The sequence below is a fragment of the Pleurodeles waltl genome, chromosome 8 (assembly GCF_031143425.1).
Source record: "Pleurodeles waltl isolate 20211129_DDA chromosome 8, aPleWal1.hap1.20221129, whole genome shotgun sequence".
NCBI lineage: Eukaryota > Metazoa > Chordata > Amphibia > Caudata > Salamandridae > Pleurodeles > Pleurodeles waltl.
The window spans coordinates 1,543,986,154-1,544,013,140 of NC_090447.1; the positions used below are offsets into that span (position 1 = coordinate 1,543,986,154).

General features: G+C 47.7%; 1 protein-coding gene across 1 annotated transcript in view; it reads left to right on the top strand.

Moving 5' to 3' along the window:
• The window catches only part of VTCN1 (V-set domain containing T cell activation inhibitor 1), a 157,742-nt gene that overhangs the window by 41,791 nt on the left and 88,964 nt on the right, over window positions 1–26,987 (top strand). Inside the window, exon 2 of the mRNA XM_069203016.1 lies at window positions 26,277–26,341. Within this exon, the coding sequence (XP_069059117.1) occupies window positions 26,277–26,341 (65 nt within the window). The remainder of the gene's footprint in view (window positions 1–26,276; window positions 26,342–26,987) is intronic.

A 26,987-nucleotide genomic window follows, 5' to 3' on the forward strand; every position in this document is an offset into this window, starting at 1 on the left:
CAGTTAAACCATACAGGCTATCCCGCTGTTTATCTGTTCACTAGTTAAACTATACAGGCTCTTCTGTTTATCATCTGTTCACCAGAGCTGCCTGGACCCCAGGAGGGCAGAAACCTGTCTGAGGTGTTGGCAGCAGCTGCAGTGGAGACCCCGGAAAGGGAGTTTGGCAGTACCCGGGTTCTGTGCTAGAGACCCGAGCGATCGTGGAATTGTCCCCCCAATACCAGAATGGTATTGGGGTAACAAATCCATGATCTTAGACATGTTACATGGCCATGTTCGGAGTTACCATTGTGACGCTATACATAGGTAGTGACCTATGTATAGTGCACGCGTGTAATGGTGTCCCCGCACTCACAAAGTCTGGGGAATTTGCCCTGAACGATAGATACAGTGAAATATGGGGGTAACATGCAAGGCAAGATGGTACTTTCCTACATCCATCAAAAAAGTTAAACCCAAGAACTTCAACACATCCAAATTTGTGGGAATCCATCGGGTAGCTCTAGCGCAGGGCCTCAGTCTGGCACCGTTGTCCCTCAACTATTGTTCAACATACACATTAGTCTGGTCAACAGTCTCATCCAAAAATACATCATCTGTAAACATCTGAAGGAAATTCAAAGGCAAAATGTTTTCAGTATTCACTGTACACCCTGCGACACCAGTTAAGGCGGGCTGCACCATGTTTGAGGCAACCCAGAGTTCAGCTCTCCCAATGGGAAGCCTTTCATCCCCAGGCTGCAGCCCAGATGCCTCTTGCTACATGTAGGAGGCTGGACTGGCTTGTAGTGAGTACCAAGGGGTACTTACACCTTGCACCAGGCCCAGGTATCCCTTATTAGTGTATAGGGTGTCTAGCAGCTTAGGCTGATAGATAATGGTAGCTTAGCAGAGCAGCTTAGGCTGAACTTTGAGACGAGTGAAGCTCCTACAGTACCACTAGTGTCACTTGCACAATATCATAAGAAAACACAATACACAGATATACTAAAAATAAAGGTACTTTATTTTTATGACAATATGCCAAAGTATCTCAGTGAGTACCCTCAGTATGAGGATAGCAAATATACACAAGATATATGTACACAATACCAAAAATATGCATTATAGTATTAGAAAACAGTGCAAACAATGTATAGTTACAATAGGATGCAATGGGGACACATAGGGATAGGGGCAACACAAACCATATACTCCAAAAGTGGAATGCGAACCACGAATGGACCCCAAACCTATGTGACCTTGTAGAGGGTCGCTGGGACTGTAAGAAAACAGTGAGGGTTAGAAAAATAGCCCACCCCAAGACCCTGAAAAGTGAGTGCAAAGTGCACTAAAGTTCCCCAAAGAGCACAGAAGTCGTGATAGGGGAATTCTGCAGGAAAGACCAAAACCAGCAATGCAACAACGATGGATTTCCAGACGAGAGTACCTGTGGAACAAGGGGACCAAGTCCAAAAGTCACGATCAAGTCGAGAGTGGGCAGGTGCCCAGAAAATGCCAGCTGTGGGTGCAAAGAAGCTGCTACTAGGCAGTAGAATCTGAGGATTCTGCAGGAATGACAAGGGCTAGAAACTTCCCCTTTGGAGGATGGATGTCCCACGTCGTGAAGAGTTGTGCAGGAGTGCTTTCCTGAAGAAAGACCGCAAACAAGCCTTGCTAGCTGCAAATCATGCGGTTAGGGTTTTTGGATGCTGCTGTGGCCCAGGAGGGACCAGGATGTCACCAATTGCGTTAGGGGACAGAGGGGGCGCCCAGCAAGACAAGGAGCCCTCTCAAAAGCAGGCAGCACCCACAGAAGTGCCAGAACAGGCACTACAAAGTGGAGTGAAACGGTGCTCACCCGAAGTTGCACAAAGGAGTCCCACGCCGCCGGAGGACAACTCAGGAGGTCGTGCAATGCAGGTTAGAGTGCCGTGGACCCAGGATTGGCTGTGCACAAAGGATTCCCTCTGAAAGTGCACAGGAGCCGGAGTAGCTGCAAAAGACGCGGTTCCCAGCAATGCAGTCTGGCGTGGGGAGGCAAGGATTTACCTCCATCAATCTTGGACTGAAGAGTCACTGGACCGTGGGAGTCACATGGACAGAGTTGCTGGATTCAAGGGACCTCGCTTGTCGTGCTGAGAGGAGACCCAGAGGACCGGTGATGCAGTTTTTTGGTGCCTGCGGTTGCAGGGGGAAGATTCCGTCGACCCACGGGAGATTTCTTCGGAGCTTCTAGTGCAGAGAGGAGGCAGACTACCCCCACAGCATGCACCACCAGGAAAACAGTCGAGAAGGCGGCAGGATCAGCTTTACAGAGTTGCAGTAGTCGTCTTCACTACTTTGTTGCAGTTTTGCAGGCTTCCAGCACGGTCAGCAGTCGATTCCTTGGCAGAAGGTGAAGAGAGAGATGCAGAGGAACTCTGATGAGCTCTTGCATTCGTTATCTAAAGTTTCCCCAGAGACAGAGACCCTAAATAGCCAGAAAAGAGGGTTTGGCTACCTAGGAGAGAGGATAGGCTAGCAACACCTGAAGGAGCCTATCAGAAGGAGTCTCTGACGTCACCTGGTGGCACTGGCCACTCAGAGCAGTCCAGTGTGCCAGCAGCACCTCTGTTTCCAAGATGGCAGAGGTCTGGAGCACACTGGAGGAGCTCTGGGAACCTCCCAGGGGAGGTGCAGGTCAGGTGAGTGGTCACTCCCCTTTCCTTTGTCCAGTTTTGCGCCAGAGCAGGGCTGAGGGGTCCCTGAACCGGTGTAGAGTGGCTTATGCAGAAATGGGCACCATCTGTGCCCATGAAAGCATTTCCAGAGGCTGGGGGAGGCTACTCCTCCCCTGCCTTAACACCTTTTTCCAAAGGGAGAGGGTGTAACACCCTCTCTCTGAGGAAGTCCTTTGTTCTGCCATCCTGGGCCAAGCCTGGCTGGACCCCAGGAGGGCAGAAGCCTGTCTGAGGGGTTGGCAGCAGCAGCAGCTGCAGTGAAACCCCTGAAAAGGCAGTTTGGCAGTACCCGGGTCTGTGCTACAGACCCGTGGGATCATGGGATTGTGCCAACAATGCCAGGATGGCATAGAGGGGGCAATTCCATGATCATAGACATGTTACATGGCCATATTCGGAGTTACCATTGTGAAGCTACACATAGGTATTGACCTATGTGTAGTGCACGCGTGTAATGGTGTCCCCACACTCACAAAGTCCGGGGAATTTGCCCTGAACAATGTGGGGGCACCTTGGCTAGTGCCAGGGTGCCCACACACTAAGTAACTTATCACCCAACCTTTACCAGGTAAAGGTTAGACATATTTAGTGACTTATAAGTTACTTAAGTGCAGTGGTAAATGGCTGTGAAATAACGTGGACGTTATTTCACTCAGGTTGCAGTGGCAGGCCTGTGTAAGAATTGTCAGGGCTCCCTATGGGTGGCAAAAGAAATGCTGCAGCCCATAGGGATCTCCTGGAACCCCAATACCCTGGGTACCTCAGTACCATATACTAGGGAATTATAAGGGTGTTCCAGTATGCCAATGTAAATTGGTGAAATTGGTCACTAGCCTGTTAGTGACAATTTGGAAAGAAATGAGAGAGCATAACCACTGAGGTTCTGGATAGCAGAGCCTCAGTGAGACAGTTAGTCATAACACAGGTAACACATAGAGGGCACACTTATGAGCACTGGGGCCCTGGCTGGCAGGGTCCCAGTGACACATACAACTAAAACAACATATATACAGTGAAAAATGGGGGTAACATGCCAGGCAAGATGGTACTTTCCTACACTACACTATCGGCACATCAGTGGCTGTCGTAGTTTGGATTCTTGCTCTAGGCAAGACTGCTGGTTAAAGGATGACAGTACTTTTGTTTGTAGGTGACTACACCTATCCTACAACAAATCACAACTGTTGTCCCAACCTTACCGGCTCACTAGCAGCACCTCACCAGAAACACAATAGTAAAAGATGATTTGTGGCTGCCTTTAGGCATGGACTCAAGAACAAGACATCTCAGGGAGTGTTGTGGTTAAACGGAGATCATCCCTTTCTCACAGATATATCATATCCCATACAAACACAGGCAATGACAAAGATGCAGTAAAGTTTCAATAATTTTTATTTAACATAACTGCAATTTGCGATAAGTTGCATGGACTGCAATGATTAGGATAATGAAGAATGCAAGAAACAGAATTGTGAAGACGAGAGTCATTATTACAAAGATCCCCACCATCTTGCAATGCAAGAGAAAGACATACGAGATGTAATATGCGCTAACACCCTAGTGTGAGAGGCCTAACCTCCTACCTAGAGGAGAGCTGGGTTTGCTAAACCTAATCTACCAATGCCATGTGCATGAGAGGAGCCCCCAACCCTCGTTACCTTGGAATGAGGTCTCTATCTCAGACTCCACAGGACACGAAGACTGGGTCAGCGTCAAGACGACTGCAGCATCGGTATCAGCGGTGGTGGCGATGCCCTCTGGTCGGAATCCCTCTGATTATCTGTCTAAAGTACGATGTATTTATACAGATCTTCAAGGCCCCCTGATGTAGGTGTGTTCCTAAACAATAGATAACAGACATGCTTGGGACGGCAATTAATATAAACAATCCCTCAAAAGTATAGAGAGGGAAAATCCCTAAGTGTGAATGCCTACTGTTTGTTTGTCTTTGTTGCTTGATCTTGACGCCTTAGGGCGGTGGCACTGATAATGCAAAGCATAACAAGTGGCCTAACTATCAACAAGGCAGCCATCTTAGAAGAATTAAATAATTAAATGGGCTAAGACAGAGCAAGCTAAGTAGGTTAAAAATCACAAGGTGACGGGGGCACGAGTCTGCAAGCCATAGGCTAAGCTAACTCCTGTTATCCCATTAAAATGAACTAGGATTCACTACATGGCTTCATCATCAGATGATTCCTCTTGGACAGAACATTTACTGCCAGAATCCTGCACATCCTCCTCGGCCTCAGATGCAGAGTCAGTCTCATAATCATGTTTCAGAGGAAGATTCAAAACGCAAACTAGAATCTACTGAGCTGTCACTCTGCGGCTAGCCATGATCCTTGCTTATAAAAGTGACTTGACAAACAAGTCAACAACAACCAACACTGTGTAAAATAAGTAATAAACAAAGTGTGGCTTTATCACAAAGACATACATACTCAAAAAAGAGACCACCCTCTTTCCAGAGACAGCTAAACTCAGGATCTCCTGTACCTACTCTGCACAGACACAGCAAGTGTCATAAGGACTCTCGTATCTGGAGTTGGGAAGCAGCACCTCTGCTTGTGGGCAACTGAGTCACTCCCACACCTCTTTGTCAGCTTGGCACAACCCTCCCACCTCTCTAGCACCGCCTCACCAAAACCCAAGTGGTAAAAGGTGATTTATGGCAGCCTAGCGCATGGACTCTGAAAGCCACTCAGGGAAGTTGCTGTGAACAAGTTGTGCCCTTTCCTCTCTCCAGTAGGAAGTCTCTTACACACACACACAGGCAAGAAAGGAGACGGAGGAGAGTTTTCAATGCATTTATTGAAAAGATTGCAATCTACCATAAAATGCATGAGCTGAAAGGATTAGGATGATGAGCAATAGCAATATCAGGATTGCGAGAATCAGAGATGTGAAAATAAACAACCGCAACATATTTCAATAATCATGAATAAATGATTCCTACCTAAAGAGCCTAATCTCTAGCCTATAGCAAGAGAATGGCAGTGTTGGCCCAATCTGACCGTGCAGTGTCCATGAGAAACGCACCTCACCCCTAACCTTGGTACAAGGTCTGGCTTCCGATCTCCAGATAAAGTTCCCTAGTGACAGAAAGGCTGAGGTCAGCTGAGAAATGGCATGCAGTATGGATGGAAAGTCTTGGCAGGAAAGTTCCCTCTAAAGTCCTTTGTCCCTTTGTCCCACAAGGTGTTATATAAGAGGCATGTTTTGCTCTCACAAAATAAGCCTGACCTGGACATGTATCTAAGTGTTAGACTATTTGTGCAGTCTTGTGGCGGCAAAATCAAAATATTATCCTATGTTGTTCTCATTCTGGTCTTGTGTCAACCCAGGGCAAAAGAACACAATGGAAATGTGACATGCACAACAATGATAGTGAATCTTTAGCGGAGTGGCAACTGATTATGAAAATAAAACATTACGACTAAAAGCAGGCTGTGCTAAAATAAATAAAATGAATAAATGGAAACAGAACATAATACCTAGGTAAAAGGGCACAGGTCAAAAGCTTCAGCCAAGCCGGAATTGATGTGCCCAGGCAAGGAGCTAAAATGGACCCACAACATCATCCCCTATTGCCAGAACAAGAACCCCAAGTCCAAATCCTAAAGCTTAAAAAAGCTAAAAACTAAAAACCTAAAAGCATATATTAAAACCCTACATAAGTGTTAAAATGTCTAAGTCGACAAGCAACGCGGCCACCAAATAGACCATATTAAAAGGCAATTCTGTATCACATTTTATACTTTGAAAAAAGCCAATGGTTGAACGTTCAACAGTAAATATGGTCTTGCAGAAAATCTCTGATGTCATAAATAGAGACGGAGATTAGAAAGGACTCCACTTCGGCAGGCAACAAGTTGATCAAGGCATTGGCAGAAGTGTGCAGAAGCCTCAGTCACACAATCAATCAATCAATCAGGGAATTTGTAGAGCGCACTACTCACCCGTGAGGGTCTCAGAGTGCTGGGGGGAGCTGCTACTGTTCGAACAGCCAAGTCTTGAGAAGTCTCCTGAAGGTAAGGAGGTCCTTGGTCTGACGCAGGTGGGTGGGAAGAGAATTCCACGTCTTGGCGGCGAGGTGCGAGAATGATCTGCCCCCAGTGGTTGTTCTGCAGATACGTGGAACGGTGGCGAGGGCAAGGTGGGCAGAGCGAAGCTGTCGGGTCGGGGTGTAGAAGGGGAGCCGTCTGTTGAGGTATTCTGCTCCGGTAATATGCAGTGCCTTGTGAGCGTGGGTGAGGAGTTTGAAGGTGATTCTCTTGTTGACGGGGAGCCAATGCAGTTCTCTCAGGTGGGCTGTGATGTGGCAGTGCCAGGGGATGTCCAGGAAGAGGCGTGCAGAGGTGTTCTGGATGCGCTGCAGCCTTTTCTGGGGTGTGGCCGTGGTTCCTGCGTAGAGGGCATTGCCGTAGTCCAGTTTGCTGCTTACGAGGGCTTGGGCAACTGTTCTTCTGGTTTCAGTGGGAATCTATTTGTAGATCTTTCGAAGCGTGCAGAGGGTGTTGAAGCAGGAGGAGGAGATGGCGTTGACTTGCTGAGTCATAGATAGTGAGGAGTCCAGGATGAATCCCAGGTTGCGTGCATGGTCGGTGGGTCTGCAATGGCAGCACTGTCCATTGTGCCGGCTGTCTTTGGAGCCAGCAAATCCACGAGTGGGGGCTCATAAAAACCCTTGCTTATCAACCTCAGTCTCAAGGGTCATGTCCGTGAATGAACGCTCATCGAGAACATTAACAGATGCTTGTCCATAGGAGGCACGGACTGAACAACAAGACACACTTCCAGTGAACATCCGCAGAAGCACCAAATACAATGGAAAATTGGCTGCACACAAGTTAGAACTGGTCGGAATGTCAATGACCAATTCAGCTCCAGCTCCTCAACAAGAAAGCTCCGAAGTACTGCTTCATGCAATTCTGACACAGCTGGGCTGGTAGTAGCTCCATCACTCCGCTTTGCTGAGAAGGAAAAGTCACTGCGTATCAAAAATAGCAGCAGCAAAATACCTTCAATTAATGCCAAAGTAATTGGGACTCCACCAAAGGCAATCAAAAAGAGTGAATGTGTGGCTGAATGTACGACTCCAAACATGGTCCGGAAGGTACTGACAAATCTAGAACCAATAGCCTTTAAAAAGTGCACAATCCCCACACTGTTCAATGCATTAAAAATCCTGCTCACCAATTCTCCAAAATGCTTGGGGAAGTTGGTATTTGAAAGGGACTGTATCTCAACTAATGACATTGCTATCTGGAGATCATAGGTCTCTTTGACTAATGTGAGAGCCACGTGTTTTGAAACAATAGTGCCTTTAGTCTGCTGAGCTTGTCAAAATTTATATTAGCATTGTGAGGCCACATCTGCTACTTTTATCTCTTGTGTGGGGGGGGGGGGAATAAACATGGCTGCAACAAGTCACCATTTGAGAAACCAAAATCATATACTCAATTCCTGGTTTCATTCCGCAGCAGCTTTCATCCCTCAGTACCGCATAACTTCTATTAGAAAGTATCTGACATACTGCGCGAATCAAAGGGACGGGAGTACCCTTCAGGTTTCAGGCCAAGTTCGCCATCTCCGCATTGCAAAAGCCATGAAGGGACACCTGTTTGCAAATCATTGAATGACTAACAGTGATCTCATATATGGAGAAGTGTGGCACGATGGTTAGAGCGGCAGACCCTGATGCAGAGATCTGGACTGGACCAGGGTTCAATTCCTACCTTGGTGGGCCTTGGGCTCAATTCCCTTGGACCAGGAAATTCTCGTCTCAGTGCCTAATCTAATTAATGGGTCCCACTCTGTAACTCTGGGCAATAGCTCGCTTAATCTCCACGATGACCCTAGCAGCACTTTGATGCCTTACTTCACCCTGGGGGTTGCCCAAGAGTGGGTGCCTCACAGGGAAAAACCAGGAGGTGAGCACTCAGACATCCCCTGGGCCAGGCAGTGGTGCTGGTCCGCAAACCTCATAGTCAAAATGGAAAAAGAGAAATGAGGTTTTGTGTAGACCACAGAGGGCTCAATACAGTTACAAAAACAGATGCTCCCTCTATACCCAGGGCAGATGAGCTAATAGATACACTGGCATCTGCCAAGTATCTAAGCACTTTTGATTTGACTGCAGGGTATTGGCATATCAGATTATCAGAAGATGCTAAAGCAAAAACTGCATTTTCAACCATTGGAGGGATTATCAGTTTTACTGTTATGCCCTTTGGTCTGAAAAATGCACCTGCCACTTTCCAGAGGCTGGTGAACACAGTACCCCAAGTTGCGGAAGCATTTACTGCAGCATATCTAGATGATATTGCTGTATTTATCTCCACCTGTGATGACCACCTGGTCCACCTGTGGAAGGTTTTGGAGGCCCTGCAAAAGGAAGGCCCCACTATCAAGGCTTCAAAATGCCAGATAGGGCAGGAGAAAGTGGTTTATCTGAGACACCTGGTAGGCAGTGAACAGACTGAACCACTACAAGGGAAGATCCAGACTGTTTTAGAATGGGCTCTCCCTACAACTCAGACCCAGGTCAGAGCCTTTCTTGGCCATATTGGGTATTACTGGAGGTACATTATGAGCTATGGCTGAATTGTTGCCTCTCTTAATGACCTCATGTAGGAGGCTGGACTGGCTTGTAGTGAGTACCAAGGGGTACTTGCACCTTGCACCAGGCCCAGTTATCCCTTATTAGTGTATAGGGTGTCTAGCAGCATAGGCTGATAGATAATGGTAGCTTAGCAGAGCAGCTTAGGCTGAACTAGGAGACGTGTGAAGCTACTACAGTACCACAAGTGTCACTTGCACAATATCATAAGAAAACACAATACACAGTTATACTAAAAATAAAGGTACTTTATTTTTATGACAATATGCCAAAGTATCTTAGAGTGTACCCTCAGTAAGAGGATAGCAAATATACACAAGTTATATGTACACAATACCAAAAATATGCAGTATAGTCTTAGAAGACAGTGCAAACAATGTATAGTTACAATAGGATGCAATGGGGACACATAGGGATAGGGGCAACACAAACCATATACTCCAAAAGTGGAATGCGAACCACGAATGGACCCCAAACCTATGTGACCTTGTAGAGGGTCGCTGGGACTATTAGAAAATAGTGAGAGTTAGAAAATTAGCCCTCCCCAAGACCCTGAAAAGTGAATGCAAAGTGCACCTAAGTTCCCCAAAGAGCACAGAAGTCGTGATAGGGGAATTCTGCAGGAAAGACCAACACCAGCAATGCAACAACGATGGATTTCCAGACGAGAGTACCTGTGGAACAAGGGGACCAAGTCCAAAAATCACCATCAAGTCGGGAGTGGACAGATGCCCAGGAAATGCCAGCTGTGGGTGCAAAGAAGCTGCCACCGGATGGTAGAAGCTGTGGATTCTGCAAGAACGACAAGGGATAGAAACTTCCTGTGAGAAAGTAGCCTCTTTCTAGCCTTGTTACCCCCACTTTTGGCCTGTTTGTGAGTGTATGTCAGGGTGTTTTCACTGTCTCACTGGGATCCTCCTAGCCAGGGCCCAGTGCTCTTAGTGAAAACCCTATGTTTTCAGTATGTTTGTTATGTGTCACTGGGACCCTGCTAGTCAGGTCCCCAGTACTCATAAGTTTGTGGCCTGTATGAATGTGTTACCTGTGTAGTGACTAACTGTCTCACTGAGGCTCTGCTAATCAGAACCTCAGTGGTTATGCTCTCTCATTTCTTTCAAATTGTCACTAACAGGCAAGTGACCAATTTTACCAATTTACATTGGCTTACTGGAACACCCTTATAATTCCCTAGTATATGTACTGAGGTACCCAGGGTATTGGGGTTCCAGGTGATCCCTATGGGATGCAGCATTTCTTTTGCCACCCATAGGGAGCTCTGACAATTCTTACACAGGCCTGCCACTGCAGCCTGAGTGAAATAACGTCCACGTTATTTCACAGCCATTTTACACTGCACTTAAGTAACTTATAAGTCACCTATATGTCTAACCTTTACCTGGTAAAGGTTAGGTGCAAAGTTACTTAGTGTGAGGGCACCCTGGCACTAGCCAAGGTGCCCCCACATTGTTCAGGGCCAATTCCCCGGACTTTGTGAGTGCGGGGACACCATTACACGCGTGCACTACATATAGGTCACTACCTATATGTAGCTTCACAATGGTAACTCCGAATATGGCCATGTAACATGTCTATGATCATGGAATTGCCCCCTCTATGCCATCCTGGCATAGTTGGCACAATCCCATGATCCCAGTGGTCTGTAGCACCGACCCTGGTACTGCCAAACTGCCTTTCCTGGGGTTTCACTGCAGCTCCTGCTGCTGCCAACCCCTCAGACAGGTTTCTGCCCTCCTGGGGTCAAGCCAGGCTTGTCCCAGGATGGCAGAACAAAGGACTTCCTCTGAGAGAGGGTGTTACACCCTCTCCCTTTGGAAAATGGTGTGAAGGCAGGGGAGGAGTAGCCTCCCCCAGCCTCTGGAAATGCTTTCATGGGCACATTTGGTGCCAATTTCTGCATAAGCCAGTCTACACCGGTTCAGGGACCCCTTAGCCCTGCTCTGGCGCGAAACTGGACAAAGGAAAGGGGAGTGACTACTCCCCTGACCTGCACCTCCCCTGGGAGCTGTCCAGAGCTCCTCCAGTGTGCTCCAGACCTCTGCCATCTTGGAAACAGAGGTGCTGCTGGCACACTGGACTGCTCTGAGTGGCCAGTGCCACCAGGTGACGTCAGAGACTCCTTCTGATAGGCTCCTTCAGGTGTTGCGAGCCTATCCTCTCTCCTAGGTAGCCAAACCCTCTTTTCTGGCTATTTAGGGTCTCTGTCTCTGGGGAAACTTTAGATAACGAATGCAAGAGCTCATCCGAGTTCCTCTGCATCTCTCTCTTCACCTTCTGCCAAGGAATCGACTGCTGACCGCGCTGGAAGCCTTCAAAACTGCAACATAGTAGCAAAGACGACTACTGCAACTCTGTAACGCTGATCCTGCCGCCTTCTCGACTGTTTTCCTGGTGGTGCATGCTGTGGGGGTAGTCTGCCTCCTCTCTGCACTAGAAGCTCCGAAGAAATCTCCTGTGGGTCGACGGAATCTTCCCCCTGCAACCGCAGGCACCAAAGAACTGCATCACCGGTCCCTTGGGTCTCCTCTCAGCACGACGAGCGAGGCCCCTCGAATCCAGTAACTGTGTCCAAGTGACCCCCACAGTCCAGTGACTCTTCAGTCCAAGTTTGGTGGAGGTAAGTCCTTGCCTCCCCACGCCAGACTGCATTGCTGGGAACCGTGACTTTTGCAGCTACTCCGGCCCCTGTGCACTTCCGGCGGAAATCCTTTGTGCACAGCCAAGCCTGGGTCCACGGCACTCTAACCTGCATTGCACGACTTTCTAAGTTGGTCTCCGGCTACGTGGGACTCCTTTGTGCAACTTCGGGTGAGCACCGTTTCACGCATCCTTGTAGTGCCTGTTTCTGGCAGTTCTCCGGGTGCTACCTGCTACTGAGAGGGCTCCTTGTCTTGCTCGACATCCCCTCTGTCTCCTGGCGCAATTTGCGACATCCTGGTCCCTCCTAGGCTACAGCAGCGTCCAAAAACACTAACCACATGATTTGCAGCTAGCAAGGCTTGTTTGCGGTCTTTCGGCGCGAAAACACTTCTGCACGACTCTCCACGGCGTGAGGGATCCGTCCTCCAAAGGGGAAGTCTCTAGCCCTTGTCGTTCCTGCAGAAACCTAAGCTTCTCCTGTCCAGTAGAAGCTTCTTTGCACCCACAGCTGGCATTTCCTGGGCATCTGCCCATCTCCGACTTGCTTGTGACTTTTGGACTTGGTCCCCTTGTTCCACAGGTACCCTCGACTGGAAATCCATTGTTGTTGCATTGCTGGTTTGTGTCTTTCCTGCAGAATTTCCCTATCACGACTTCTATGTCCTTTGGGGAACTTTAGTGCACTTTGCACTCACTTTTCAGGGTCTTGGGGTGGGCTATTTTTCTAACCCTCACTATTTTCTAATAGTCCCAGCAACCCTCTACAAGGTCACATAGGTTTGGGGTCCATTCGTGGTTCGCATTCCACTTTTGGAGTATATGGTTTGTGTTGCCCCTATCCCTATGTGTCCCCATTGCATCCTATTGTAACTATACATTGTTTGCACTGTTTTCTAAGACTATACTGCACATTTTTGGTATTGTGTACATATATCTTGTGTATATTTCCTATCCTTTCACTGAGGGTACACTCTGAGATACTTTGGCATATTGTCATAAAAATAAAGTATCTTTATTTTTAGTATAACTGCGTATTGTGTTTTCTTATGATATTGTGCAAGTGACACTAGTAGTACTGTAGGAGCTTCACTCGTCTCCTAGTTCAGCCTAAGCTGCTCTGCTAAGCTACCATTATCTATCAGCCTATGCTACTAGACACCCTATACACTAATAAGGGATAACTGGGCCTGGTGCAAGGTGTAAGTACCCCTTGGTACTCAGTACAAGCCAGTCCAGCCTCCTACATTGGTTGTGCAGCGGTGGGATAAGTGCTTTGAGACTACTTACCACTCTTGTCATTGTACTTTTCATAAGAGAAAAATATACAAAACAAGTTCAGTGTGTGTACACATTGCTAAAAAGTTTTGCATTTCCTCTTTTCACTCTTTTCTAAAGTGCTGAAAAGTGCTTCTAAACTTTCTAAAAGTTCTTAAAAGTTTAAAAAGTTTTTTTCTCTGTCTTTCTAAAAGCTCTGACAAACTTTTTTCTCTTTTTCTATCACTTTAACTCTCTCTAAAAATGTCTGGCACAGGCCAAAATGTTGATCTGTCCAAACTTGCATATGATCACCTTAGCTGGAAAGGAGCAAGGAGTCTCTGCATAGAGAGAGGTTTGAGTGTAGGGAAGAATCCTTCCTTGGAATTGTTACTTAACATGCTTAGAGAACAAGATAAGGCTAAAAGTGCCCCATCTGTTGAAAAAGTAGCTAATGGTTCCCAATCTGATCCAGGGACTCCCCCAGGAAAAGATTCAGGAAAGAAACTTCCTAGCCTGCCCATTACTAGACAGTCTAGCATAGTTGGTACTGAGGTGGAGTCACATCATACAGATGGTGTGCTCTCACATTACACTGTCAGCCAAGCTGTTAGGGTGCCCTCTGTAAGGGACAGGTCTCCTTCTGTACATTCTCATCATACTTCTGTGTCTAGGAATGTCCCTCCCACCAACCCTGATGACAGAATGTTAGAAAGGGAACTCAATAAGTTGAGGGTGGAACAAACCAGACTGAAGCTTAAGAAGCAACAGCTGGGTTTGGATAGACAGTCCTTAGAACTAGAAAAGGAAAGACAGAAACTGGGTTTAGAAACCCATGGTGGCAGCAGCAGTATTCCCCATAGTCATCCTGCAAAAGAGCATGATTCCAGGAATCTGCACAAGATAGTTCCCCCTTATAAGGAGGGGGATGACATTAACAAGTGGTTTGCTGCACTTGAGAGGGCCTGTGCTGTACAGGATGTCCCTCAAAGGCAGTGGGCTGCTATCCTATGGCTATCATTTAGTGGAAAAGGTAGGGATAGGCTCCTTACTGTGAAAGAAAATGAAGCCAATGATTACAAAGTTCTTAAGAATGCACTCCTGGATGGTTATGGCTTAACCACTGAACAATACAGGATAAAGTTCAGAGAGACCAAAAAGGAGTCTTCACAAGACTGGGTTGATTTCATTGACCATTCAGTGAAGGCCTTGGAGGGGTGGTTACATGGCAGTAAAGTTACTGATTATGACAGCCTGTATAACTTGATCCTGAGAGGGCATATTCTTAATAATTGTGTGTCTGATTTGTTGCACCAGTACTTGGTGGATTCTGATCTGACCTCTCCCTAAGAATTGGGAAAGAAGGCAGACAAATGGGTCAGAACAAGGGTGAACAGAAAAGTTCATACAGGGGGTGACAAAGAGAACAATAAGAAGAAAGATGGTGAAAAATCTCAAGATAAGCATGGGGATAAGGGTAAAACCAAAGATTCCACTGCAAATCTTAAACACTCTTCAGGGGGTGGGGATAAAACAAATTCTTCCTCTTCTTCTCAACCTACACAATGTAAAAAGCCTTGGTGCTTTGTGTGTAAAAATAGAGGCCATAGGCCAGGGGATAAGTCCTGTCCAGGTAAACCCCCTGAGCCTACCACCACTAATACATCAAGCTCTAGTGCCCCTAGCAGTAGTGGTACTAGTGGTGGGACTGCTGGCAACAGTCAAGTTAAGGGTGTAGTTGGGTTCACTTATGGGTCCATAGTAGAAACTGGGGTAGTCAGTCCCAAGACAGTTTCTGTCACACCTAGTGGCATTGGCCTTGCCACACTGGCTGCTTGTCCCCTTACAATGGATAAGTACAGGCAGACAGTTTCAATAAATGGTGTTGAGGCCTTGGCCTACAGGGACACAGGTGCCAGTATCACTTTGGTGACTGAAAACCTAGTGCATCCTGAACAACACATCATTGGACAACAGTATAACATTATTGATGTCCATAACTCCACTAAGTTTCTTCCCTTAGCTATAATTCAGTTTAGTTGGGGTGGAGTTACTGGCCCTAAGCAGGTGGTGGTATCACCTAGCTTACCTGTAGACTGTCTCTTAGGTAATGACCTAGAGGCCTCAGGTTGGGCTGATGTAGAGTTTTATGCCCATGCAGCCATGCTGGGCATCCTAGAGGAATTGTTCCCTCTCATTTCTACTGAAATGAAAAAGCAAAGGAGAGAAGGCCTGAAAACTCAGGATCCCTCTCCATCAACAGGTAAAAAGGGTATCACAGTATCCCCTAACCACCCTTCCATTCAGGATACCATTCCTGTGGTGGGAGAAACCTCTCCTGGGGTGGCACCTGTTCCAAGGGAATCATCAGTTGGCAACACTGTACTCCCTGAGGTGGAAGTACCTCTCTGTGAGATAACTAACATTGGTGAGAAAAAGAGCACCATTATAGTTAACATGGAGCATCCCTCCAACCCTCCCAGAGAAACTTTAGTGCAGAAACCCTGCACTGCCTCACAACACTTAGGACAGCATCCCTGCCCTAGTGTGGAGCTCATAGGACAGCATCCCTGCCCTGCTCCAACTCAAGAGAAACAGCATCCCTGTTCTCTCTTCCAGCCAGATGGACAAAGTTTCGCCCAGCTATGGCTTTATTGAGACAGCATCCCTGTCTGGCATTTCCATCACTACAAATAGGTTCCGTGGACAATTCCCACTGCTCTAAACTAAAACTTACTGATAGAAACTCTGAAAATACATCTTCACATTGTTGCTTAGCTAAAAAACTTCAAACAGGGTGGTTTACATCCCCACAGGGAAGTAACCATATAGTGGATGATAAAGGGAGTAACCAGTCTATTGCAGAGCTACTCTCTACTTATCACCACTTAGACAATAAAGTCTCAACTGGCCAAGGTTAGCCTTATTGTCCTTCGTTTGGGGGGGGGGGTTGTGTGAGAAAGTAGCCTCTTTCTAGCCTTGTTACCCCCACTTTTGGCCTGTTTGTGAGTGTATGTCAGGGTGTTTTCACTGTCTCACTGGGATCCTGCTAGCCAGGGCCCAGTGCTCTTAGTGAAAACCCTATGTTTTCAGTATGTTTGTTATGTGTCACTGGGACCCTGCTAGTCAGGACCCCAGTGCTCATAAGTTTGTGGCCTATATGAATGTGTTACCTGTGTAGTGACTAACTGTCTCACTGAGGCTCTGCTAATCAGAACCTCAGTGGTTATGCTCTCTCATTTCTTTCAAATTGTCACTAACAGGCTAGTGACCAATTTTACCAATTTACATTGGATTACTGGAACACCCTTATAATTCCCTAGTATATGGTACTGAGGTACCCAGGGTATTGGGCTTCCAGGAGATCCCTATGGGCTGCAGCATTTCTTTTGCCACCCATAGGGAGCTCTGACAATTCTTACACAGGCCTGCCACTGCAGCCTGAGTGAAATAACGTCCACGTTATTTCACAGCCATTTTACACTGCACTTAAGTAACTTATAAGTCACCTATATGTCTAACCTTTACCTGGTAAAGGTTAGGTGCAAAGTTACTTAGTGTGAGGGCACCCTGGCACTAGCCAAGGTGCCCCCACATTGTTCAGGGCCAATTCCCCAGACTTTGTGAGTGCGGGGACACCATTACACGTGTGCACTACATATAGGTCACTACCTATATGTAGCTTCACAGTGGTAACTCCGAATATGGCCATGTAACATGTCTATGATCATGGAATTGTCCCCTCTATGCCATTCTGGCATAGTTGGCACAATCCCATGATCCCAGTGGTCTGTAGCACCGACCCTGGTACTGCCAAACTGCCTTTCCTGGGGTTTCACTGCAGCTCCTGCTGCTGCCAACCCCTCAGACAGGTTTCTGCCCTCCTGGGGTCAAGCCAGGCTTGTCCCAGGATGGCAGAACAAAGGACTTCCTCTGAGAGAGGGTGTTACACCCTCTCCCTTTGGAAAATGGTGTGAAGGCAGGGGAGGAGTAGCCTCCCCCAGCCTCTGGAAATGCTTTCATGGGCACATTTGGTGCCAATTTCTGCATAAGCCAGTCTACACCGGTTCAGGGACCCCTTAGCCCTGCTCTGGCGCGAAACTGGACAAAGGAAAGGGGAGTGACTACTCCCCTGACCTGCACCTCCCCTGGGAGCTGTCCAGAGCTCCTCCAGTGTGCTCCAGACCTCTGCCATCTTGGAAACAGAGGTGCTGCTGGCACACTGGACTGCTCTGAGTGGCCAGTGCCACCAGGTGACGTCAGAGACTCCTTCTGATAGGCTCCTTCAGGTGTTGCTAGCCTATCCTCTCTCCTAGGTAGCCAAACCCTCTTTTCTGGCTATTTAGGGTCTCTGTCTCTGGGGAGACTTTAGATAACGAATGCAAGAGCTCATCCGAGTTCCTCTGCATCTATCTCTTCACCTTCTGCCAAGGAATCGACTGCTGACGGCGCTGGAAGCCTGCAAAACTGCAACATAGTAGCAAAGACGACCACTGCAACTCTGTAACGCTGATCCTGCCGCCTTCTCAACTGTTTTCCTGGTGGTGCATGCTGTGGGGGTAGTCTGCCTCCTCTCTGCACTAGAAGCTCCGAAGAAATCTCCCATGGGTTGACGGAATCTTCCCCCTGCAACCGCAGGCACCAAAGAACTGCATCACTGGTCCCTTGGGTCTCCTCTCAGCACGACAAGCGAGGTCCCTCGAATCCAGCAACTGTGTCCAAGTGACCCCCACAGTCCAGTGACTCTTCAGTCCAAGTTTGGTGGAGGTAAGTCCTTGCCTCCCCACGCCAGACTGCATTGCTGGGAACTGCGACTTTTGCAGCTACTCCGGCCCCTGTGCACTTCCGGCGGAAATCCTTTGTGCACAGCCAAGCCTGGGTCCACGGCACTCTAACCTGCATTGCACGACTTTCTAAGTTGGTCTCCGGCGACGTGGGGCTCCTTTGTGCAACTTCGGGTGAGCACCGTTTCACGCATCCTTGTAGTGCCTGTTTATGGCACTTCTCTGGGTGCTACCTGCTGCTGAGAGGGCTCTTTGTCTTGCTCGACGTCCCCTCTGTCTCCTTGCTCAATTTGCTACATTCTGATCCCTCCGGGGCCACAGCAGCATCCAAAAACTCTAACTGCACGATTTGCAGCTAGCAAGGCTTGTTGGTGGTCTTTCGGTGGGAAAACACTTCTGCACGACTCTCCACGGCGTGTCGGATCCGTCCTCCAAAGGGAAAGTCTCTAGCCCTTGTCGTTCCTGCAGAAACCTAAGCTTCTCCTGTCCAGTAGAAGCTTCTTTGCACCCACAGCTGGCATTTCCTGGGCATCTGCCCATCTCCGACTTGCTTGTGACTTTTGGACTTGGTCCCCTTGTTCCACAGGTACCCTCAACTGGAAATCCATCGTTGTTGCATTGCTGGTTTGTGTCTTTCCTGCAGAATTTCCCTATCACGACTTCTATGTCATTTGGGGAACTTTAGTGCACTTTGCACTCACTTTTCAGGGTCTTGGGGTGGGCTATTTTTCTAACCCTCACTATTTTCTAATAGTCCCAGCGACCCTCTACAAGGTCACATAGGTTTGGGGTCCATTTGTGGTTCGCATTCCACTTTTGGAGTATATGGTTTGTGTTGCCCCTATCCCTATGTGTCCCCATTGCATCCTATTGTAACTATACATTGTTTGCACTGTTTTCTAAGACTATACTGCATATTTTTGGTATTGTGTACATATATCTTGTGTATATTTCCTATCCTCTCACTGAGGGTACACTCTGAGATACTTTGGCATATTGTCATAAAAATAAAGTACCTTTATTTTTAGTATAACTGTGTATTGTGTTTTCTTATGATATTGTGCAAGTGACACTAGTGGTACTGTAGGAGCTTCACTCGTCTCCTAGTTCAGCCTAAGCTGCTCTGCTAAGCTACCATTATCTATCAGCCTATGCTGCTAGACACCCTATACACTAATAAGGGATAACTGGGCCTGGTGCAAGGTGTAAGTCCCCCTTGGTACTCACTACAAGCCAGTCCAGCCTCCTACACTTCCCCTTTGGAGGAAGGATGTCCCACGTCGTGAAGAGTCGTGCAGAGGTGTTTTCGTGCAGAAAGACCGCCAACAAGCCTTGCTAGCTGCAAAGGTCGCGGTTAGGGTTTTTGGATGCTGCTGTGGCCCAGGAGGGACCAGGATGTCGCCAATTTTGTGAGGAGACAGAGAGGGCATCCAGCAAGATAAAGATCCCTCTCAGAAGCAAGCAGCACCCACAGAAGTGCCGGAACAGGCACTACGAAGTGGAGTGTACCGGAGCTCACCTGAATTCACAAATGAGAGTCCCATGATGCCGGAGGACAACTCAGGAGGTTGTGCACTGCAGGTTAGAGTGCCGTGGACCCAGGCTTGGCTGTACACAAAGGAAATCCTGGCAGAGTGCACAGGAGCCGGAGTAGCTGCAAAACACGCGGTTCCCAGCAATGCAGTCTAGCGTGGGGAGGCAAGGACTTACCTCCACCAAACTTGGACTGAAGTGTCACTGGACTGTGGGAGTCACTTGGACAGAGTTGCTGAGTTCAAGGGACCTCGCACATCGTGCTGAGAGGAGACCCAGAGGACCGGTGATGCAGTTCTTTGGTGCCTGCGGTTGCAGGGGGAAGATTCCGTCGACCCACTGGAGATTTCTTCGGAGCTTCTAGTGCAGAGAGGAGGCAGACTACCCCCACAGCATGCACCACCAGGAAAACTGTCGAGAAGGCGGCAGGATCAGCGTTACAAGGTCGCAGTAGTCGTCTTTGCTACTTTGTTGCAGTTTTGCAGGCTTCCAGCGCGGTCAGCAGTCGATTCATTGGCAGAAGGTGAAGAGAGAGATGCAGAGGAACTCTGATGAGCTCTTGCATTCGTTATCTAAAGAATTCCCCAAAGCAGAGACCCTAAATAGCCAGAAAAGGAGGTTTGGCTACTTAGGAGAGAGGATAAGCTAGCAACACCTGAAGGAGCCTATCAGAAGGAGTCTCTGACGTCACCTGCTGACACTGGCCACTCAGAGCAGTCCAGTGTGCCAGCAGCACCTCTGTTTCCAAGATGGCAGAGGTCTGGAGCACACTGAAGGAGCTCTGGGTACCTCCCAGGGGAGGTGCAGGTCAGGGGAGTGGTCTCTCCCCTTTCCTTTGTCCAGTTTCGCGCCAGAGCAGGGCTGAGGGATCCCTGAACTGGTGCAGACTGGCTTATGCAGAGATGGGCACCATCTGTGCCCATCAAAGCATTACCAGAGGCTGGGGGAGGCTACTCCTCCCCAGCCCTGACACCTTTTTCCAAAGGGAGAGGGTGTAACACCCTCTCTCTGAGGAAGTCCTTTGTTCTGCCTTCCTGGGCCAAGCCTGGCTGGACCCCAGGAGGGCAGAAACCTGTCTGAGGGGTTGGCGGCAGCAGCAGCTGCAGTGAAACCCCGAGAAAGTTAGTTTGGCAGTACCCGGGTCTGGGCTAGAGACTCGGGGGATCACGGAATTGTCTCCCCAATGCCAGAATGGCATTGGGGTGACAATTCCATGATCTTAGACATGTTACATGGCCATGTTCGGAGTTACCATTGTGGCGCTATACATATGTCGTGACATATGTATAGTGCACGCGTGTAATGGTGTCCCCGCACTCACAAAGTCCGGGGAATTTGCCCTGAACAATGTGGGAGCACCTTGGCTAGTACCAGGGGGCCCACACACTAAGTAACTTAGCACCCAACCTTTACCAGGTAAAGGTTAGACATATAGGTGACTTATAAGTTACTTAAGTGCAGTGGTAAATGGCTGTGAAATAACGTGGACGTTATTTCATTCAGGCTGCACTGGCAGGCCTGTGTAAGAATTTTCAGATCTCCCTATGGGTGGCACAAGAAATGCTGCAGCCCATAGGGATCTCCCGGAACCCCAATACCCTGGGTACCTCAGTACCATATACTAGGGAATTATAAGGGTTTTCCAGTATGCCAATGTAAATTGGTGAAATTGGTCACTAGCCTGTTAGTGACAATTTGGAAAGAAATGAGAGAGCATAACCACTGAGGTTCTGGATAGCAGAGCCTCAGTGAGACAGATAGTCATAACACAGGTAACTCAAACAGAGCACACTTATGAGCACTGGGGTCCTGGCTGGCAGGGTCCCAGTGACACATACAACTAAAACAACATATATACAGTGAAATATGGGGGTAACATGCCAGGCAAGATGGTACTTTCCTACACTTACCTTTGGTGTTTTCTTACACTCCCAGTGCCCCTCTACACACTACACTTGCCTAGGTGGGAACCCAACATTCGCATTCCATTATTTTAGTATATGGTTTGTGTTCCCCCTAGGCCCATTGCAATCTATTGTGTTTTTCACTGTTTGCACTATTTTATGACTGTTTACTTACCTGGTTTTGGTTACTAGTGTATATATTGTGTACAATACTTACCTCCAAAGGGAGTATAGCCTCTAAGATATTTTTGGCATTGTGCAACTAAAATAAAGTACCTTTATTTTTGGTAAGACTGAGTATTGTCTTTCTTGTGTGTGAGTACTGTGTGACTACAGTAGTATTGCAAGAGCTTTGCATGTCTCCTAGTTCAGCTTGGGTTCTCTGCTACCGCTACCTCTAGACAGCCTAAGCTGCTAGACACTGCCTACATTTCACTAAGGTGGATCACTGGACCTGGTATAAGGTGTAAGTACATCTGGTACCCACTACAAACCAGGCCAGCTTGTCACAAGGCCCTTAGTAACATATTAAATAAATAACTAGGGAAAACAAACAGGACCAAGTCCCCTGCCCCTTTTCCTGTTTAGTGCCTGAAAGTTGAGGCCTTCGCTCATTAATGAGGCTCTGTGCCAAGGGATTTACCCACAACCCAGAGGGTGCCTTGCGCCATGGAAGGCGACAGAAGCTCTGCCGGAACTCAGATGAGGCCTTTGCGGAATGGCTAGTGCTGACAAGGAGCACATCAATGCATGGACTGGTCCTCAGATGCTCCTCCGCCTGCAAGGAGCTGAGAACATGGCAAGAACTTGACCCCCAGCCTTGCAATGGCCAGTGATTCTCCTCCTACAGGTGGGGAATGATCCCGTCCCCTCTCCGAACTTAGGCCCATATATACAAGGAGCTTGCGTCACTGCTGTTCATTTGTTTTTTACACAGGGGCTGCGCATTTAGTGTTCCATATTATTTGGCAAAAGTGTCACTCATCTCTCCTGCGTGTCATTTTTTACCTGCTCTACAACTGGTTGCGTAAGGTTAAGTTAATCACATGCAAGGTGGGCGTTCCCTCTTAAAATCCTGATGAATCCATATTTACAAGTTTAGCAAAGTGACCCATTGTTGGCAAATGTCCAAAATGCATCAAAATTCCTAGGCCTGCTTAACCCAGGCGTAAAAATGACAGAGTAGCTTTTCAAAAGGAATCTGACCAGCTGAAGTCACTCAACACACTGGAACATGTCTGTATTTCACGTCCCCTCTACTAGTAGTGGGTCTACACATGTGCCAATAACGTTGGACGACCCCTTGACCAGGCTGGGACCATGGAATCTATGATTTCATCATCCACTGCAGCAACACCATGTGACGTTGTGTACCGTTTACAAGGGACAGGCCAGGAGTGTCACTTTCCCTGGAGGAAGGGGTCACCAAGTCCAGGTCTGCATACTCCGAAAGGACAACAGCTAAGTACACATATAAGGTAGGTAATACATGTATTTCCACTTCACATTCCTACATATACTTGCATTCACTACATTACACTGTCACTCACTGTGTCACACTTATGCAGTTCTCTACATACACATAAGTACACTATGCCCACTGTAATGTGACACATAGACATACTGCATGCATACCCTCTTATATTCAGGACCAATATAAAAATGTAGATGGTGACATTCCACAGTTTTACAGTCTTTTACATTGGTCCTAACAGATGAGGCTACTTGCGTCATTTCAAACTGACACAGCGCCTCTATATTTTGGCACATCGTTGAAGTTGTGTCAGTTCTGAGGCCACCTTCAGTGATGCGCCACTGTCTGGGCAGAATCATCATGGCAAAGCTCCCACAGATGCGTCAGAATGTCTGACGCACCTTCAGTGCTTGCACCATTGTGCCCCATTTTGTAAACATGGCACATCCATCACGTCGTAATGGATTCCTGCACATCTTAAATAATTTTTACGCATTGCTGCCTCAATTCAGCGATGCGTCATTTCTTGTAAGTATGGCCCTTAGTGTAACTGTTGGCTAAAAAAAATAATAACTAACGAGCTAGGGTGTCCTCGTGACATAGAGCCACATACAGTACTGCTATGATGGAGAGCAAAAATAGGATCACATTTACCCAGTTTTTGGCTTGGTAGGGCGAACAACACAATCTGTGATGGTGCAGAGGCAGGAAGAGGGTAGGAACAAGGAAACAGACAGTTTTACTAACCCTAACTACAGCTCAAATCTTGGTTTTATCCCTGCCACCATTATCTAATCAGAACAGGACTTTTGGCACTAATCAGTTGGGGTTAAGGTCAACAATGGATGCATTTTTAGACATGGCACTCACTGATGCCCGCTACCTGCTACCAGCATACGCATGCCATTGCAGACTAGTATGTGGTTTGACTTTTAAAGACTGGATTTCTGGTAGAGATTTATGTGTTTTTGTAGATATAGCTATATTTTTATACCTGGACTGACAGGGGTTTGTGTAACACTGTACATTTTCTTGAGGATTCACAGTCCATTTTTTGCACTTTCTCACTTTACTGTGTAATTGCAAATTAAACCTTCCATAGTATGCCAGAATTACTCTGTCAACCTGAAGGGTTTGAATCGCAGCATCAAATACTGATATTTGCAGGCATCCTAATTTCAGCGCCTATGTGGATCAGAGGTACGAAGGAGACAGACACAGGGCATGTTTGTGTGTGCGTCTCAGGGCGCTGCTGAGGTCTGCAAGACTAGTACTGCTCTTTTCGCACAACAACCCCTGTTCCCTTTCATCTCATACCCCAACTATGTGGTGAGTAATTACCAGACTTTAGTGCTCTTGGTCCAAAGCATCAGTAACTTTCAGTTAATGTGCTTGTGTTTCTTCTGCACAAAGCCATTCTTTGCCAGTTGACTGAGCAAACGTAACATCTAATATTTAAAGTAAAATAAATGAATAAATATTTGAAAGTAAACCTTTCAGCAACTCTTAATGGAAAATCATATCCATCCCCAAGTTGTCACTTCATTTAGGGACTTACTCTAACTCTGGTTCATTTCATACATCAGTTGCATTCAAAAGCATATATTAATTAGTGGTTAGACTCTAATGATGGAAGCAAAGCAGGAAGACAGGGCTCCTGGTGCATCACTACGAGTGGTAAGGATACATGCAGCAGTGCTTAGATACACTTCTTTCTGTCACCCATTTCACAGTAATGTCCTTGCCATTCTGAAGACCGTCCACTCCATTGATCCGCTCCAGCTTCACATCTCATTGCGGATGGTATTACTTGTTCTTAGAGTTACTGCTTTCATTTTCTTCCAGGATTAATTTATGCAATCTATTCACAAAACCTCTCCCTTGACCTGCAGGAATTCTTGCTATTGTTCTATTGTTCTCATGCAAAATGCCTGCCAACATCTGGTAAACTGAAGAGCTATTTGTATGCGTTGGCTTTAATCCCCATATTATGTCATGAAACAAATGACTTACTTTCAAGCTTTCTTTACTTATTTTCAAATGTTGGCATCACCTCTGGAGTGAAGAAACAAGGATAGCATTTGTAGAAGCTGTAAGCCTGCTATTTAAACAAATGTGATAACTCCCTGTCCGTCCAAGGTATTATGATTTGCAGAGCTGTGGAATTGATGAAATGTGCTATTCAGGTGAATAGTTTCAATGAAATGGTTCAAATGGAAATCATTGGAAGATGCTCATTTGCATTGAGAACGACACTGGTCCAACTCCTTAGGTTCAAATTTTTAATTACTTAAAACATTCACAGCTCTATTCCTAACTGTAATCCTAATCTTCAGACACACCATAGCCCTAACTTTACTCTGACCCTAATCCTATCTGTAGCTCCATACGCCATGCTGGTGGGATTGGTATTATGGACATTGATTCGAATCCTGGGGAATTTATCCTGTGCTTCTACTCCAGGTATATAAATAAGGAAGTAAATCATCTCCTATCAGTTATAACTACTGTTGCTGCCAACTCCAGGGGTTCAGGAGTGCAGGGATCCAGGGGTACAGGGGCACAGGGGCTCAGGGGTGCAGCTCTCAAGGGTCAAGGGGAACAGGGGCTCAGAGTACAGGGGTGCAGGGACTCAGGAGCGTGGAGGTTCCGGAGCTTGGGTTGCAAGGGTGCAGGGTGTCAGGGCATCAGGGGTGCAGGGGTTCAGAAGCTAACAGGATGTAGTGTCAGGGGTGCAGGGATACAAGGTGCAGTGTTCTGAGGTGCAGGGAATTAGGGTTGCAGGGGCTCAGGGGTGCTGGGGCTCAGGAGTTCAGGGGTACAGGGTGTCAGGGTGCAGACGCTCAGGGGTGCAGGGGCTCAGGAATGCAGGGATGCAGGGTCTCAGGGGTCAAGGGATGCAGTGGTGCTTGGGCTCGGGGGTTGCAGTGAATCTTGGGTGCAGGAGCACAAGGTTCAGGGTTCAGAGGTGCAGGCGCTCAGGATTGCAGACGCTATGGGGTGCAAGGGGTCATGGTGCAGGGGCTCAGATGTTGAGGGGTGCAGGGGCTCAGATGTTGAGGGGTACAGGGGCTCAGGGGTGCAGGGTTTCATGGGCGCAGGGGTTCAGGGATGCAGTGGTTGAGGGACTCAGGGGCACATGGGCACCAGGGTTAAGGGCTCAGAGGTTGAGGTTTGCAAGGGCTCAGGGGTTCAGGGGCTCAGGGGTGCAGGGTTCAGGGGTGCAGGGTTCAGAGGTACATGGAATCAGGGGCGTAGAGGTTTAGGGATTATGAGGAGCAAGGGCTCATGGGTTCAGGAGTACCTCCTAGAGTAACATGCTGTCTCCCTCTCTTGCAGCATGATCGCGATCATCATCATCCTCGTGGCCATCATCGCACTTATCATCGGCTTTGGAGTCTCAGGTACGTCTGGGTGGGACCCCGGGACCCTGGGACCACACTGGGTGCTGCAGTGAAACTAACAGAGGATGCTTATCGAGTCTGGATTCATCCATGTGCTTGTTTTACTGCCCCAGGGGCTGCTCAGATGCCAGCCTCGCGGACGGTTACGCTCTCTCTTCAAGTTAAGTGGTGGTGCCAGCCTCGCGGAGGGTTACGCTCTCTCTTCAAGTCATGTGGTGGTGCCAGCCTCGCTGAGGGTCTCTTTACAAGTTATGTGGTGGTGCCAGCCTCGTAGATGGTTACACTCTCTCTACAAGTTATGTTGAGATGCCAGCCGCGCAGCAGGTTACATTCTCTCTACATATTATGTGATGATGCTAGCCTCGTGGCGGGTTACACTCTACAACTTATGTGGTGGTGCCAGCCTCGTGCAGGGTTACACTCTCTACAAGTTATGTGCTGTTGCCAGCCTCTCTCTACAAGTTATGTTGTGATGCCAACCTTGCTGAGGGTTACATTCTCTCTACATATTATGTGATGATGCCAGCCTCGTGGCGGGTTACACTCTCTACAACTTATGTGGTGGTGCCAGCCTTGCGGAGGGCTATACTTGTAGGAGGCTGGCCTGGCTTGTAGTGGGTACCTTGGGTACTTACACCTTATACCA